The sequence below is a fragment of the Pristiophorus japonicus genome, chromosome 10 (assembly GCF_044704955.1).
Source record: "Pristiophorus japonicus isolate sPriJap1 chromosome 10, sPriJap1.hap1, whole genome shotgun sequence".
Lineage (NCBI taxonomy): Eukaryota > Metazoa > Chordata > Chondrichthyes > Pristiophoridae > Pristiophorus > Pristiophorus japonicus.
In genome coordinates this window covers 200,291,244-200,309,592 of record NC_091986.1, presented here as the reverse complement: position 1 = coordinate 200,309,592, position 18,349 = coordinate 200,291,244, and the positions used below count along the sequence as shown (strand labels likewise).

The 18,349-nt window shown below is 44.1% G+C and overlaps 2 protein-coding genes across 6 annotated transcripts in view; one reads left to right on the top strand and one right to left on the bottom strand.

Moving 5' to 3' along the window:
* The window catches only part of LOC139275267 (uncharacterized), a 34,007-nt gene extending 27,552 nt beyond the window's left edge, over positions 1 to 6,455 (bottom strand). For both annotated transcript variants that reach the window (XR_011595703.1, XM_070892497.1), the window contains exons 1-2: positions 6,376 to 6,455; positions 3,572 to 3,690 (exon numbers count right to left, since the gene is read on the bottom strand). Coding sequence is in view for 1 of the 2 variants with exons in the window: in XM_070892497.1 (XP_070748598.1) it covers positions 3,572 to 3,690; positions 6,376 to 6,439 (183 nt within the window). In the remaining variant the exon portion in view is untranslated. The remainder of the gene's footprint in view (positions 1 to 3,571; positions 3,691 to 6,375) is intronic.
* A 242-nt stretch (positions 6,456 to 6,697) lies between these two features.
* gtpbp6 (GTP binding protein 6 (putative)) overlaps positions 6,698 to 18,349 on the top strand; it is a 30,637-nt gene continuing 18,985 nt past the window's right edge. For all 4 annotated transcript variants that reach the window (XR_011595702.1, XM_070892494.1, XM_070892493.1 and 1 more), the window contains exons 1-4: positions 6,698 to 7,622; positions 14,719 to 14,856; positions 15,830 to 15,900; positions 17,956 to 18,086. Coding sequence is in view for 3 of the 4 variants with exons in the window: in XM_070892494.1 (XP_070748595.1) it covers positions 7,166 to 7,622; positions 14,719 to 14,856; positions 15,830 to 15,900; positions 17,956 to 18,086 (797 nt within the window). In the remaining variant the exon portion in view is untranslated. The remainder of the gene's footprint in view (positions 7,623 to 14,718; positions 14,857 to 15,829; positions 15,901 to 17,955; positions 18,087 to 18,349) is intronic.

Below are 18,349 nucleotides of genomic sequence, written 5' to 3'. Positions count from 1 at the left end.
AAGATATTGCCTAGTGATTATAGATCAATTTAGCTTTCCCCACACGTGATTGCACTGCCTCAACAGTGGCAAGGATATTGACCAAGCAGGTGATTCCCCGATGGGGAGTGCCTCAACAGTGGCAAGGATATTGATCGAGCCGGTGATTCCCCGATGGGGAGTGCCTCAACAGTGGCAAGGATATTCTGACCAAGGCACCCACTTCACCAAAAAAAAAAAAATTGTAAAAACAATATGCCAGCTAATGGGCATAAAACAAAAATTCCACATCCCCTACCACCCGCAGAGTTCTGGGATGGTAGAGCGCATGAACCATACCCTTAAGAACGCCCTGGCAAAGGCCATGAAAACGTCAGGAAAAACGTGGACAGAAGTATTACCCATTATATTGATGAAGTTAAGAGCCACGACAAACCAGACAACCGGATTAACCATCTGAACTAATGACAGGAAGGGCGATGCAATTACCAGAGAACATCATAACAGATGGGGCCGATGTAGGCCCATTAAAAGACAAAATAAAACGGTATGTTTTGGAATTAAGTACTCAATTGAAAGGGATGCATAAATTGGTTAGGGACAATCAGGAAGAAAGAGACGCGGAAGCAGAGCTTACAAAGCTCCCTGAAGTCCCGTTGGCGGGAAGTCGCGTTATGGTAAGGGTCCTCCCGGGAAAACCAGGGTTTGCCCCAAAAATGGATAGGTTATAATCAGCAGGGACACTTGTGCCTGCATCGATGTTAAAGGGAACGGATAATGGAAGCATCGGACCCAGCTTAAGGTTTTTGAACCAGCCGTTTAGCACACGTATTAGTTGTTGTTGTTTGTCTATTTACAGACTGACAGCGAGAGATTCTTCAAGCAAGCCATACGGCCATTTTGCCTTTGACTATTTGTTAATTATAGTGCATTAAGATGAAACTATATATTGCGATCAGTGCGATTATCATAGTTCGTGTTAGGTCCGGTGCTAGCTAGACCGAAACGAGAGTTACATGTAAATACCTTTTTGTACATGTCTTATGTTTATGCGCAAAATGAGAACTTTTCCAGTTGCTGGGTATGTTCGCACATCCCCATACATAGCAAAGGAGGCATACCTTTGAGGTCAATCTCCCTTAACATTTCGGAAGTAGCAGAGTGGGTAATGCGACAAAACGGTACAAGGGAAGTAAATGATACTTGGAACCAGAGTGGGGATAAAGAAACGTGGAGATCGGGGGGTTACCTTTTGGATGCATTGACGGATGGTACCAGCCGGAATACAATAGGTCGGTACGACCCTCGTTCCTGGTTTTGAACAACACCTCAGGAGTTTGAAGGCCCCCCGCTGACATTTGTTTCACTAGAGACCTGACTGGTGAGGAAACAGGTTTTGTAGCAGGATATAGCAATTGTACACAATACTTTAACCTCACCAGGTGGAACATAATAGCCAGCGAAACAACAAACCAGGGGTTTTTTGAAACAGAGGGTTTGAAGAATCAGACAAGTAGCCAGGACTGGGACCCTAAGATTAGATGGCGACGGGGGCTGAGAGAGAGATTGGGATCGAATCTAACAACATACAATGGCACTTATTTTGTGTGCGGGCACAAGGCCTACCCCTGGTTGCCTCAGAACTGGAGGGGGTCCTGTTATTTGGGATATGTAGTCCCTTTTGTCAGACGGGTACGTACTTTAGCAGAAGTACAGACACCAGGTCGACTAAGACAAGATCTTACCCCGGTAGAGAGGCTATTTGGGGTCATGATGCTCCCATTCGGGATAGGACGCACCATGGATGAATTACGTAACCTAGAGAGGGTACTGGAACAGATAGTTAACGACACTGCTGAAGCAATAGAGGGCATAACAGCTGAAATGGTAGCCATACGCACAATGGTACTCCAGAACCGAATGGCCCTAGATTATATACTAGCACAACTGGGGGCACATGTGCCTTAATTGGAGCTGAATGCTGCACTTACATTCCCGATAATTCAGAAAACATCTTATGCATGGAGTAATTATTCTGGTTGTAATAATAATTACTTGCTGTCTGATTATCGGGTGTTTTAATATCTGCTGTAAAGTTATGATGGCTCGACTGATGCCAGTAGCCAGTGTAATCGCCGAAGAAGAAGCACACCTGATGGAAATACCTGAAGACACCAAGGATGAAGAAACAGACGAAGTTGACACCGACCACTATCTTTGAAGGGTAGCCTAGAGCTACAGGCAAGGTGGACATATGGAACATCAGGGAAATAACATACCCCAAAGGACGAATATATGACATTATGATACTATCATTGTGGTCACCTGGATTTCGTGAACATCTTCCAGGACCAAAAGGGGGAATATTGTTGGAGCGGATTTTTGGACATATACTTGACTAGTATATGGGACCAAACATTTGTTTTATTTTCCTCTTTAATGAATTTTGTAAGGGACAATACTGATGCATTATGCTTTATATAAAAAAACAGTTAGACTTCAAGGTATGCTGGCCTTGAGTCATGGAGATAGGAAAGTGAGATAATGAACACTGGAGAGTTAAGTGCTGGGTATGTTTGTTTATACCGGTGCCAAAAGCCTGCACTTGTTTATACTACCCTGTCACAATGCAGGATGGTTTATATCAAAAGCTTAGCCTTCGATAGTAAAAGCTTTGTAGTGCTAAAGCATGTGATGTAAAGTGATGTAATTTGTGAGATAAAAGAACCTCACTGGAGATACCAATTTGAGAAGCTGGTTCAAAGACAGGGGTCTTTAACACTTCTCCCAAAGCTTTGTCTCCGATTTAATAAACCTCTCTTTATATATTATACAGTCTCAGAAATATTTTTCCACAACAGTATTTAATATGAATTTCAGCAAAATATAACATACATTATGGGATGACTTTCTCATGAGGCACTGGCTCGTTGGTAAGTTGTTGAATTATTCTTTGCCTATATCAGGGTACGGTAGCATAGCATGGTTATGTTACTGGACTAGTAATCAAGAGGCTTAGATTAATGATCAGAGACACAAGTTCAAATCCCACCATGACAGCTGGGGAATTCAAGTTCAGTTAAATAAATCTGGAATAAAAAAGCTCGTATCAGCAATGGTGACCATGAAACTACCGGATTGTTGTAAAAACCCACCTGGCTCACTAATAAGGGAAGGAAATCTGCCGTCCATACCCGGTTTGGCCTACATGTGAATCCAGACTCACAGCAATGTGGCCTCTGAAATTACCAAGCAAGCCACTCAGGAGTATTCAAGGTGGCGGCTCACTACCACCTTCTCACAGGCAAGTAGGGATGGACAAGAAATGCTGGCCCTGCCAGCAACATTCACATCCCATAAAAAAAAATAAATGAAAGACACTTAGATTATAATTGTAAAAGCACCGCTTGGAGCTGGTTATTATTACTCTATTCAATATTCCTATAAAAAGAAAACTTCCTACAGAGTCCCAACAATCATACAGAAATAAAACAACTGATTCCCACATATGTTTTGTAGATAGTGTAATTACAGCCAGTCATTGATTTCCACAATCATTAATCACGCCACATTTAACTGGCAGATTACTTACTTGATGTACCTCCGCCCGGATAAGGAGATCAAGCTGAAAACAGAGAGACCAGATCTCCACAGCCACCTGCTCACTGCTTAGTTGGATGGGTTGAAGGGGTTTCTTAATATTAACATCCACTGGACATGGGGGAAGACAACAAATCACATGTTATTTCATAGTTATGCCAAGTTAACCTGCAAAACACACACAAAGAGAAAACTGAACCATTGAATTTAATTTATACGACTTAATTTCTTTTTTTACTGGATCTCCTATTACCCTGTCCAAATTTCAACTGTCTCAGCAAGTCATTCCGCGGTATAAAAACTTTATTTAAAAAAAAAGACATTGGCAATGCAATGGATGTTTCCAAGTTTAGCCTTAGCACATCTGCATCAGAAGGTTATGGGTTCAATCCCCACTCCAGAGACTGGAGCACAAAATCAAGGTTAGCACCTCAGTGAAGTGCTGAAGGAGTTCTACACTATCAGAGATGCCGTCTTTCAGATGAAAAAATTAAACCTAGGCCTTGTTCTCCGATTCAGATGAACGTAGAAGATCCCACGACACTATGTCAAAGACAACCATGGCAGTTCCCCTGGTGTCCTCTTCATATAATATACTAACATATCTTCAATTCCTGGACTTCTCTTATAACTATCCACTGCCATCTATTACAAGCCCACTAACCCTCACAACTACCAAGATTACATATGGGTGTAGACCTACTGCAAGTGTGATACTGCAGGCTGGAACAGTTGCTAATTAAGTCAGCAGAATGAGAGAGTGGGGGTCGTTATAGGCGGTAGAGCCACCAATAGTGCCTTGGGATCTTTTACATTCACTGGAGAGGGCAGGCAGGGCCTTGATTTAATGTCGCATCTGAAAGATGTACCTTCATCACTTGTTGTCGGTGCTTTATTATAAAACTGACTATCAGGCGTTGCATATAATGGGCGATCAATCCGAAGCCACCCATTTTGTGCCACCGCCCGAGACGAATTTCTAGGCTGGCACCTCTGACAGTGCAGCACTCCCTCAGTCCTGCAGTGGAGTGTTAGCCGATATGACGTGCTCAAATCCAGGAGTGGGGCTTAAATCCACCCTCTATATTATTGAGGTGTGGGAGTCCATCTCACTCTCAACATTTGTGTGGGCTGCACCGTTATTATTAAATGAATTGTATAGTTTAGTTTACGTCATGTGTATCCGCCAGTGGGTAGCACTCACGAACACCTAATCTATGCAAGAGGACTGAAGTCAGCATTGATTCTATGCAACACCTGAGGTATACGTGATTTAGATAGACTGCCCTATGTTCCATCATATTGATATTCATACCATGCTGCTGGAGCAGCGAGAGAGGCGAGAGAGTGTAGAGGGCTGTGATCGGGGCCCAGGAGAGGTGTGAGTTAAGGGCCAGAACAGGCGAGGGCCCAGGGGCAGCACAGGCCAGTGCATACTGTGATATGCGTGCACACTAGGTCCGTACAGCAGAGCTGGTCTCTGACCACTGGACCAAGACCTAGCTCTGTCAAGCCCGTGTGATGGCTGGTGTGCAACGGTCACCACACGTTAAAAAAATCCACACATAGGCATCTTCCACTCTTCAGGATGTAGTTCGGGACCTGGAATATTAGGTCCTTCATTGAAACACCTATGAACTCATCCCTTTTTGGCGTGGAAGCCAATCATCCTCGCTTCGAGGGACTGCCTAAGATGATGAGCACTCATGCCTCCGAGTCAGAAGGTTGTGGGTGCAAGTCCCACTCCAGAGGCTCAAACACAAAAATCCAGGCTGACACTTCAGTGCAGTACTGAGGGAGTGCTGCACTATCAGAGGTGCCGTCTTTCGGACGGGTTAAACCGAGGCCCCGTCTGCTCTCTCTGGTGGACATCAAGGATCCCATGGCACTATTTCGAAGATGAGCAGGGGAGTTTATCCCCATGTCCTGGCCAAGATGTATTCCTCAATCAACATCAGAACGAGGGGACATAGTCTAAAGAATAAGGGGTAAGCCATTTAGGACTGAGATGAGGAGAAACTTCTTCACTCAGAGAGTTGTTAACCTACCGCAGAGTTGTTGATGCCAGTTCATTGGATATATTCAAGTGATATATTCCCCTTACGGCTAAGGGGATCAAGGGGTATGGAGAGAAAGCAGGAAAGGGGTACTGAGGTGAATGATCACCCATGATCTTATTGAATGGTGGTGCAGGTTCGAAGGGCCTACTCCTGCACCTATTTTCTATGTTTCTAATCACTCAAAATAAAACAGATTATCTGGTCATTATCACATTGATGTTTGCGGTATTGGAAGTCTCGGCACCAAGAGCATACAGAAAACAGGCGCAGGCAGCGGAAGGAGCGTGCGGCAAACCAGACTCCCCACCCACCCTTTCCTTCAACCACTGTCTGTCCCACCTGTAACAGAGACTGTAATTCCCATATTGGACTGTACGGTCACCTGAGAACTCACTTTTAGAGTGGAAGCAAGTCTTCCTCGATTTCGAGGGACTGCCTATGATGATGTTTGTGGGAGCTTGCTGTGCGCAAATTAGCTGCAGCGTTGCGACGGTGACTGCACTTCAAATAAAAAGTACTGTAAAGCACTTTGGGACGCGAAAGGCGCTGTAAAAATGCAAGTCTTTCCGTAATATAATGAATTAATTAACACTTTGGGCGTCTCCCACCTCTGAATCAGCCTTGGATGGGTGCAGGGTTTGTTATTAAATACAATATATGGCATTGCACCTGATTTAAAAAATGATATTATCATGAATGTTAACGATTGCCAATGGTGGCGCCGAGCCGCTCCTACCTCGGAAGCGCCGCTGGTAGGTGCAGGGCTGGCGCAACGGCTCCGTCCGCCCCACGGCTGCCATCGTTACCAGGACAACCGTGCCCGGACCGCAATCCCTGCAACACCGGCCCCGGGTCACACGGGGGTCACGCTGCCATCCAGCTCTTTTTATTGACCAACCAAAATAATCTCTGGTCATTTAAAAAAACATCTTTATGATGAACTCAATGTCTCAAGACGACTTTAAAAAAAAATTATCCGAGAAATGTTCCCAAAAAGGACAACTCTGCGTGTTACACTGTAATCCTTCCGGCGGAGAAACAAAACAAAAGAAGGGGAGTAAATATGGACGGTTGAAAAACCAAGTTCGTGCCTGTAAAAGTCTTCAATGAGGGAAATCGGAATTCGGGTTATGTAGTAACCCGAAAGCGTCTGGATTTGGGAAAGAAACACCATCGGGGAAGCTCAGGGGGACATTTTATGAGGGTCAAGGCACAGCCAGATTTGCTGGGCTCTGTTTTAGGCTGCATTAGTATTTTATTCTGTTACTGCAAAGATATAGCAGTAACCTGAGTAAGGAGATAACTGTGCAAGGGGGTCAGTTGGAAGGTATGTGTTTTTAATCGCCCCATCAGCACAAGATCTTCAAACCATCATGAATACAACTGACTTTTAAAAAAGGATTTGCATTTCTATAGCGCCTTTCACGACCTCAGAATGTCCCAAAGCGTTTTACAGCTAATGAAGTAACTTTTTTTGAAGTGTAGTCACTGTTGTAATGTAAATCTGGTGTCAGGTGCTCACAGCTATGGGGTTGCTGAGGAATATCTCGAAGATATTTTTACTACATCCCCTAAAAGGGTTCCAGCTTCGGAAAACATGTTTATCAACAACAATTGGTACAAAGATACCAGACTTACTGTGTTTCCACCCAAAACTGTCTCTTAAGAGCAGAAATGTTACCAATAATTTAAGGAAAGATCAATATCCTGGAAATTTATCTTGCCACCACTTTCGGTGTTTTATCACAAGTAAATGCCATTCAAAAAGCAGAAAAAGTACCAACAGTAGGAAGGCCTCAAGAAGTGGAAAGGAAAGTGCAGAGGATGATGAGGTCATGCTGGAAGATGAATGCGAAGTAGAAGATGCTGAATTTGAAGAACTGTTTCAAGAACAAATATCTGCTGTTCCTGAAGGAGGTCATAGAGTATTTATTGTCCATCCAGATGTAAAGTGGGGAGGAAAGAAACAATATCTCACAACAGGTAAAATTGTTATAAACAAATTCAAAATATGTTTCAAGAACAACTAATACATTGTATTTTTTGAGGATGTAACTAGTAGAGTGGACAAGGGAGAATCAGTGGATGTGGTGTATTTGTACTTTCAAAAGGCTTTTGACAAGATCCCACACAAGAGATCGGTGTGCAAAATCAAAGCACATGGTATTGGGGGTAATATACTGACGTGGATAGGGAACTGGTTGGCAGACAGGAAGCAGAGAGTCGGGATAAACGGGTCCTTTTCAGAATGGCAGGCAGTGACTAGTGGAGTGCCGCAGGGCTCAGTGCTGGGACCCCAGCTCTTTACAATATACATCAATGATTTGGATGAAGGAATTGAGTGTAATATCTCCAAGTTTGCAGATGACTCTAAACTGGGTGGCAGGGTGAGCTGTGAGGGGGACACTAAGAGGCTGCAGGGTGACTTGGACAGGTTAGGTGAGTGGGCACATGCATGGCAGATGCACTATAATGTGGATAAATGTGAGGTTATCCATTTTGGGGGCAAAAACGCAAAGACAGAATATTATCTGAATGGCGGCAGATTAGGAAAAGGGAAGCTGCAACGAGACCTGAGTATCATGGTTCATCAGTCATTGAAAGCTGGCATACAGGTACAGCAGGCGGTAAAGAAGGCAAATGGTATGTTGGCCTTCATAGCTAGGGGATTTGAGTATAGGAGCAGGGAGGTCTTACTACAGTTATACAGGGCCTCACCTGGAATATTGTGTTCAGTTTTGGTCTCCTAATCTGAGGAAGGACGTTCTTGCTATTGAGGGAGTGCAGCGAAGGTTCACCAGACTGATTTCTGGGATGGCTGGACTGACATATGAGGAGAGACTGGATCGACTGGGCCTTTATACATTGGAGTTTAGAAGGATGAGAGGGGATCTCATAGAAACATATAAGATTCTGAAGGGACTGGACAGGTTAGATGTGGGAAGAATGTTCCCGATGTTGGGGAAGTCCAGAACCAGGGGACACAATCTTAGGCTAAGGGGTAGGCCATTTAGGACTGAGAAACTTCTTCACTCAGTGAGTTGTTAACCTGTGGAATTCCCTGCCGCAGAGAGCTGTTGATGCCAGAGGGAGTTAGATATGGCCCTTACGACTAAGGGGATCAAGGGGTATGGAGAGAAAGCAGGAAAGGGGTACTGAGGGAATGATCAGCCATGATCTTATTGAATGGTGCAGGCTCGAAGGGCCGAATGGCCTACTCCTGCACCTATTTTCTATGTTTCTATGTTACATATTCGATTGTATTTAGTGCACAGAAACAGGCCATTCGGCCCAACAGGTCTATGCCGGTGATTATGCTCCACAGGAGCCTCTTCCCACCCCTCTTCATTTGACCACGTCAACATCTTCTTCAATTCCTTTCTCCCTCATGTTTATCTAGTTTCCCCTTAAAAGCATCTAAGCCAGTCGCCCAACATTCCTTGTGGTAGCGAGTTCCACATTCTAACCACTCTCTTGGTAAGGATGTTTCTCCTGAATTCCATTTTGTTTTCTCGAGAAAAGAGCCGCAGACTGCTCAATCTTTTCTGAGATATATAACCTCTCAGTTCTGGTATCATTCTAGTAAATCTCTTTTGCACCTTCTCCAGTGTCTCTCTATCCTTTTTATAATATGGAGACCAGAATTGTTCAATGTTCCAAGTGTGGTCTAACCAAGGCTCCATGCAAGTTTAACATAACTTCTCTGCTTTTCAATTCTATCCCTCAAGAAATGAACCCTAGTGCTTTGATAGCTATTTTTAATGGCCTTATTAACCTGCGCTGCTCCTTTTAGTGATTTGTATATCTGAAACCCCAGATCCTTCGGCTCCTCGACCCCATTTGGTCACTGAAAAGTCAGGAAGTTATGTTAAACCTGTATCGAACCTTGATTAGACTATACTTACAGTCCTGCGTACAGTTCTGGTTGCCATATTATAAAAAGGAGAGGGTGCAGAGAAGATTTTCAAGGATGATACCAGAAATGCAAGGGTATGCATATCAGGAAAGAATGAATAGGCTGAGTCTCTTTTCTCTTGGAAAAAAGAAGGTTGAGGGGTGACCTAATGGAGGTCTTTAAAATTATGAAAGTTTTTGATAGTGGATGCAGAGAGAGTGGACCTGAAATCCTGGTTTCCTCTTCCCACGGGCGTTCGACTAAAAGGACAAAAGATGCGCACTTACCTTTTGGTCGAACGCTCACCAGAGATCCCGGTCCTGAGGCCTCCTCTTCTTGCGCAACAGAGCAAGTTCACATTGGGACGTCCGTAGGAGTCATGTGGGCCTAGACACCCAATCACGGTAAAGTATTTTCTCCTTCATAGTAATAGGAGTTTCGTAAGTCCGAAGTTCCTATTACAGTACTATGAATGAGAAACACTCCCAAACACTACATAAAAGATTAAAAAAAACACCTCACATAAATACATTATAGAAATTAAAGTTGATAGAAATTTTTTTTTTTAAGATTTAATTATGGTTTCAAATAAAATTTCCTGAGTGGGCAGGGTTTTTAACATAAATATGTATTTTTAAATGTTATTTTTATGTTTTTGATATGTTTTAAAATTCTTACGCTGGTAAAAGTTGGCTATGCACCTGCTTTTACCAGGCGCAAGAGTTTTAAGGACATTCGCAGTGCAAGAGATGGGCAAATAACCCAATCTCTGCCGTGGGACTGTCCTTCTCCCCGAGATGCATGCGATCTGTCAAGCCAGAAACTTGACAGATTGGAAAAGCTGGTTTTCGGGGCGTGCGCATCCGAAAATCGGCTTTTGCGATGCCTTCCCGGGTCCGTACACACTCCGTACGGACCTGGGGAGGCCGGGATTTCAGCGCCGATGTTTCTACTTGTGGGGAAGAGCATAACTCGAGGCCATCAATATAAGATAGTCGTCAAGTAATCCAGTAGGGAATTCAGAAGAAACTTCTTTACCCAAAGAGTGGTGAGAATGTGGAACTCACTACCACAGGGAGTGGTTAAAGCAAATAGTATAGATGCATTTAAGGGGAGGCTAGACAAGCATATGAGGGAGAAGGGAATAGAGGGTTATGCTGATAGATTTAGATGAGGAAAAACGGGAGGAGGCTCGAGTAGAGCATAAATGCCGGCATGGACTGGTTGGGCCGAATGGCCTGTTTCTGTGCCGTATATCCTATGTAACTTATTTTTCAAGGATAATGTGTCCTTCTTCTTCTTCCTGCAAAATGTACCACCTCACATTTATCTATAAGATTGAAAGCTGCAATGCATCTGCAGTGGTTCAGATTATAATTTACATTATTTATTTTGCTTAAATATTTAAATTAGCCACTAAATGTTATTAGAAATAAGTACAGAAAAGTTGAGAGGACATACTTACAGAATAGTAATTTTAGCTGTACAACTACAAGAGATAGTGGAATAGAATATGATAGGCCCCAAGTTTCCACACGCTACAAAACAGGCACCCCTCCGAGCTGGGCGCCCGTTTTTCGCGCCGGAAAAAAAACGAGCGATTCTGGAGCGCCCTGCAGCTCCATGTCTGCCTGGCGCGGCGCCCAGGGGGGCGGAGCCTACCCCTCGCGCCGATTTTGTAAGTGGGAGGGGGCGGGTACCATTTCAATTAGTTTTTTTCCTGCCGGCAACCGTGCGCGTGCGCGTTGGAGTGTTCACGCACGTGCAGTGTGAAGGAAACATTGGCACTCGGCCATTTTTGTAGTTCTTTGTAGCTGTTTAATTTTTGAACATTTTTTAATAAAAGCACATTGCCCTTCCATGATCAGCACTGAGGCTTCTTGCAGCAGTGAGAAGCTGCAGGAAGCCTCAGAAAGTTGAGGCAGCCGTTTCCCGACGGCCTCCCCCCCCCCCTGCCGTCGGGAATGGCTGCTCAACTTGTGAGGCTTCCTGCAGCCTTCTCACTGTCTCCTTCCCCCCCCCCGGCTGGCCGTCTGGAACGGCTTCCTCCCCCCCCTGCTGCGGTCGGTCGGTCGGGCCCGCACTCCCTCCCTCCCCCCCCCACATGCCGTCGGGAACGGCTTTCTCCTCCCCCCCTGCCGTCGAGAACGAACGGCTGCCTCAACTTGTGAGGCTTCCTGCAGCATTCTCCCTGGCTGAAGCACTTTCACACAGGTAGGAAGATGGTTTATTTAATCTTTTCTTTGCTTATAAATTTTTATTCAGGTTGGATTTATTTGTATAAGTATAAATTAGGATTTATTATAGAATTTAATGACTTCCCTTCTCCACCCCCCCCCCCCCCACCCACCACCTCGTTCTGGACGCCTAATTTGTAACCTGCGCCTGATTTTTTAATGTGTAGACAAGGTTTTTTCAGTTCTACAAAAATCTTCACTTGCTCCATTCTAAGTTAGTTTGGAGTACGTTTTCACTGTGGAAACTTTGAAATCAGGCGTCAGTGGCCGAAAAAATTCTGTTCCAAAGTGAAACTGTTCTACCTGACTAGAACTGCAGAAAAAAAAATGTGGAGAATTGCGATTTCTAAGATAGTCCGTTCTCCACCAGTTGCTCCTAAAAATCAGACGCAAATCATGTGGAAACTTGGGCCCATAATATTGGAATCGTCTAGCGTGAGGGAAAGTGGAAGCAGGTGAAAAGTGAAGACCATTTTTCACTAGAGCTGTAGAGGTCCAAGATTATAAAGGATTATGAGATAAATAGTGGTAGATTGTTTTCACTGGTTGGTGAGACGGTAACGAGAGGGTACCAAGCTAAGACAATCACAAAATAATTACAGGGGAGGTTAGAAAACATTTCTTTACACTGAGGGTGGTTAAAATGTGAATTTTATTTTTTTTACCACAAACTACTTTTGGAGCAGAGTACAGAAACAGAGTCCATAAATGATTTTAAAAGGAAATGAGATAGTTTCTTGAAAACGAGAAATATTAAAGGATATATAGAGGGAGTGAGCAGGAGAGTGGACTTAAACTAGGTTCATGCAGAGAAAAACACTGGCACAGACTTGATGAGCCAAACGATCGGTAACATGCAATGAATCTGTGCTCCATTGCAGTGTACTACAGAGTTTGTGCCTGATCGTGGCCTGTGTTATTGGAGACATGCATCAATCAGTATTGTATTGAAATTAAGATTCATCGCGCAATCTCCTATTGCCCGTGTCCTAACTCGCACCAATTCCCACTCGCCCATCACCCCTGTGCTCGCTGACCTACATTGGCTCCCAGTTAAGTAACGCTTCGATTTCAAAATTCTCATCCTTGTTTACAAATCCCTCCATGGCCTCGCCCCTCCCTATCTCTGTAATCTCCTCCAGCCCCACAACCCCCCCCCCCACCACCAACGCGATGTCTGCACTCCTCAAATTCTGCCCTCCTGAGCAGCGCTGATTATAACTGCTCAACCATCGGTGGCCATGCCTTCAGCTGTCTGGGCCCCAAACTCTGGAACTCCCTCCCTAAACCTCTCCGCCTCGCTAACTTTATTTCCTTCTTTACGACGCTCCTTAAAACCTACCTCTTTGTCCAAGCTTTTGATCATCTGCCCTAATTTCCTCTTATCTGGCTCGGTGTCAATTTATTTTTGTATTATAACACTCCTGTGAAGCGTCTTGGAATGTTTTACTACGTTAAAGTCACTATATAAATATAAATAGATGTGGCCCTTATGGCTAAAGGGATCAAGGGGTATGGAGATAAAGCAGGAATGGGGTACTGAAGTTGCATGATCAGCCATGATCATATTGAATGGTGGTGCAGGCTCGAAGGGCTGAATGGCCTACTCCTGCACCTATTTTCTATGTTTCAATGCTTCTAAGTTGTTGTTGGTTATTCTCTTTTTATAAAGAGCAAGGCTAATCAGCAGGCTCTTCATTTGCCCTCAAGTATCTTCTAACCAGGCTGTAATCATCATCATCAAAGACAGTCCCTCGAAATCGAGGAAGACTTGCTTCCACTCTAAAAGTGAGTCCTTAGGTGACTGAACAGTCCAATACGGGAACCACAGTCTCTCACAGATGGGACAGACAGTCGTTGAAGGAAAGGGTGGATGGGACTGGTTTGCCGCATGCTCCTTCCGCTGCCCGTGCCTTTTTTCTGCATGCTCTCGGCGACAAGACTCGAGGTGCTCAACGCCCTCCCAGATGCACCTCCTCCACCTAGGGGGACTTTGGCCACGGACTCCCAGGTGTCGGAGGGGAGGTTGCATTTTATCAAGGAGGCTTTGAGGGTGTCCTTGAAACGTTTCCTCTGTCCACCTGGGGCTCGCTTGCCGTGTAGGAGTTCTGAGTAGAGCGCTTGCTTTGGGAGTCTTGTGTCAGACATGCAAATAATGTGGTCCACCCAACTGAGCTGGTCGAGTTAGTGCTTTGATGCTGGGGATGTTGGCCTGATCGAGGACACTAATGTTAGTGCGTCTATCCTCCCAGGATCTTGCAGAGACATCGTTGGTGATATTTCTCCAGCAAATTGAGATGTCTGCTGTACGTACATGGTCCATGTCTCTGAGCCATACAGGAGGGCGGGTATCACTACAGCCCTGTAGACCATGAGCTCCTGGAGTCACAGTGTGGATTTCGTCCACTGTGGGGTACTACGGACATGATTTTTACGACGCGACTGCTGCAAGAAAAATTGCAGGGAACAACACCAACCCTTGTACATGGCCTTCTTCGACCTTACAAAGTCCTTTGACATTGTCAACCGCGAGGGACTATGGAACGTCTTCCTCCATTTTGGCTGCCCCCAAAAGTTTGTCACCATCCTCCGCCTGCTCCACGATGACATGTAAGCTGTGATCCTGACCAATGGGTCCATCACAGACCCAAGCCACGTCCGGGCCGGGGTCAAGTGGGGCTGCGTCATCGCGCAAACCCTCTTCTCGATCTTCCTCGCTGCAATGCTCCACCTCACACTCAACAAGTTCCCCGCTGGAGTGGAACTAAACTACAGAACCAGTGTGAACCTGATCAACCTTCGTCGTCTCCAAGCCAGGTCCAAGACCATCCCAACCTCTGTCATCGAACTACAGTACTCTAGGCCAGCTGCTATTGTGTGCTGTATAATTGGTCCCTACCTTGAGATTATATTAGTTGGTGTCTCAATTCTTTCCTTTCTTCACCAGGTGAACTTCAGATGGCTGAAGCAGTTGCTCTTGTGAACACCCTGCCCAACTGGCGTGTTGTGGATCAAATAATTCTTTCTACAAAAAGTCCAGATAACAAATTCATTTTTGGCAAGGGCAATTTCCAGACTCTTACAGGTGCATTGACTTTCTTAATGACAAAATGTTGAATCAAATCCTACATGATTCTGAATGATATATTTTGAAGGTATAATTTAAAATGGTTATCTATTTATATGTAGTTACACCTTAATGCTGTATTTTCCAGTAGTTAAGAAATTGTTCTTTGAATGTCTTATTCCACCATATTAGAGTGCTTAAAAAAAAATCAGTAAAAATGTAATTTATGAAGTCACTAGTTTTGTCTTACAGTACTTACAAGAGATACATTGGAATATTAGTTGTTGGTACAGTTATGCACATCAGAAATGATGTACTGTGAGTGTATCAAAAAAGACTTGCATTTATATAGCGCCTTTCACAACCACCAGATGTGCCAAAGCACTTTACAGCCAATGAAGTACTTTTGGAGTGTAGTCACTGTTGTAATGTGGTAAATGAGCAGCCAATTTGCGCACAGCAAGCTCTCATAAACCGCAATGTGATAATGACCAGATAATCTGTTTTTGTTATGTTGATAGAAGCATAGAAATCTACAGCGCAGAAGGAGGCCATTTCGGCCCTTCGTGTCCGCGCCGGCCGACAAAGAGCCACATGGCCCTTGGTCTGAAGGTTACATATAAACTTATGAACGATGGCGGATAGGTAAAGAGCATCTGGCCCAACCAGTCCGCCCCACACAACTGCGACACCCCATGCATCGCAACATTTTACACTCCACCCCAACCGGAGCCATGTTGATTGAGAAATAAATATTGGCCAGGACACCGGGGATAATTCCCCTGCTCCTCTTTGAAATAGTGCCATGGAATCTTTCCCTTAGCACTGCACTGGAGTGTCAGCCGAGATAAAATAGAAAGTCTTGCATTTATATAATGTCTTTCACAACCTCAGGACGTTCCAAAGCACTTTGCAGCCAATTAAGTACTATTTAAAGTGTAGTCGCTGTTGTAATGTAATTGTAAGTAATTAAAATATAACTGTTTTGCAGAGCACGTAAAAGGGCTGCCACAGATTACTGCAGTGTTTATGAATGTTGAAAGACTGTCTGCACTATCAGAGGTAAAGAAGTTTCACATGAGCAGAGTGTATAATGGAAAGTAAAAATTGATCACATTGTATTGCATAATACACTTGCCACAGCTTTGGCAGCACCTCCCAAACCCACCTCTCCTACCACCTAGAAGGACAAGGGCAGCAGGCGTATGGGAATTCTCTCACAGTAGAATGGGGCACCTGGGTACACCATCAAACTACAAAGGGGGAAAAGAAATCATCAGTAGATGGTGGACAGTAAAATATCATCAAATAGACAGGCGAATGGGAGCACCATCCCCTCCAAGTTACACACCATTCTGACTTGGAAATATATTTCCGTTCCTTCATCGTCGCTGGGTCAAAATCCTGGAACTCCCTCCCGAACAGCACTGTGGGAATACCTTCACCACACGAGCTGCAGCGGTTCAAGAAGGCGGCTCACCACCACCTTCTCAAGGGCAATTAGGGATGGGCGATAAATGCTGGCCTTGCCAGCAACGCCCACATCCCAGAATGAATTTTTTTTTTTTAAACAGATTAATTGATAACAGTGTTGAAACAAGCTGGGCAATAATTTAATCAAGTGGTTAAACTGCAAGTCACAGGAGTGAAGCTCAACCATAAAGTGTCCTGGGCGGCAGAGATTAGAAAGTCACTTTAAACCACTCCTCGGTTCCTGTTATTTTTGTAATTTTCTGCACATTTTTGGGGTATATTATACCTGGAGGGGCTGTAAATATGGATATCAAGAGTCGATGAACTTCATGTTTCAGACACATGTGTGCCCACCACACAAAAGTATAATACACATAATATTATTACTGCAAGTTCATGAAAAAATAATTTGTGATTAGTGATAAGGACCTGGTCTGGTGTGATAATGAATCATACAGATCAGAATGTCCTATGTTTGGCCTCCATTCTGTGCTGGCATTGCTGATCACAGCCATGGAAGTAGTCGGGTTGTCACAACTGGCCTTAAAGTCAGATAGAGTTTCTGTTTCTGATTATTAACCAGCAATCCCCTGCCTCTGAAAAGCACACATTTGTGGTCATCAGGTGAGGACATGATCTTGCTTAATTGTGATGCACCCCACAGTCAAATAGCCTGTCAGTGCTCTCACTGGCTGGGCTTGCACATTTGGGCAAGATACTGGAGGGCAGCCTAAAGAACTGTATATCAGAATGACTTGGTGCCTTCAGCAGAAAATTGGAGGAAGACGAAAAAGGAAAATATGTTTCTTTTAAAATAAATAATGTAAAACTGATTAAATTCTGGTTGTATATGCAATCATACAAAATTCAGTTCAATATCTTAAAGCAAGACAACAGTCTAATAAACTACACAACTGTATGTTTTTAGAAGCTTTGAATTGCTGCACATATTTTTGGACATCCAGCAGCATTTTGATGGTGTTTTGTTACTTAACTTTGCATTGTGACAAACCATTGCTTAGATGTTGTGAACCGGAGCTTGAGAATTTTAGACTGCCTTCGATAGGTTTCATTTGGGTTAGTTACAAAAATGTTCATCATTCTTTGTTCCAGTGTTATCATAGAATCATACAGCACAGAATATACGAACATTAGGAGCAGGAGTAAGCCATACAGCCCCTCGAGCCTCCTCCACCATTCAATAAGATCATGGCTGATCTACATCAACTCCACTTTCCTGCCCAATCCCCATATGCCTGCATTCCCTTAGAGTCCAAAAATCTTTTGCTCTCAAGCTTGAATATACTCAATGACTGAGTATCCACAGTCCTCTGGGGTAGAGAATTCCAAAGATGCACAACCCTCTGAGTGAAGACATTTCTTCTCATCTCTGTCTTAAATAGCCAACCCTTTATCCTGAGACTATGCCCTCTAGTTCTAGACTCTCCAGGCAGGGGAAACAACCTCTCCGCATCTACCCTGTCAAGCCCTCTTAGAATCCTGTATGTTTCAATGAGATCACATCTCATTCTTCTAAACTCCAGGGTTTATTTGGCCCATCGTGCCTGTTTGACATTTCATTGTGTTGACTCTACTCTGTGTAAAAGAGGATTAAGTAAAATATTTTCTTCTACTGTATGTTAGAAAGAGTTGGAATCTGCCTGGGGAGTTAAAGTGTTCGACAGGTACTCTGTCGTACTACACATCTTCCGTTGCAATGCTCGTACCAAAGAGGCCAAACTACAGATAGCACTCGCTGAGATCCCATACCTGAGGTAAGGGTTAGATTTCCTACATCTTCTCTGAAACTTCAACAACGGTATTACATAGCCTGACCACGTGAGGAATGACTGTACAGTTAGTTAAGGCAAATTGTCCTTCGAGCTTCGAGCCATGAATGTGAATTCAAATTGAAAGGAAGTGTGTCGGCTCGCTTACCTCCCTTTTAAGAATTAGAAGAAAATTGAATTAGGATGGATTCAATCCAGTTTGCATACGAGATCACCACACCGTCTGTATAATAGGCATTAATGGAGGG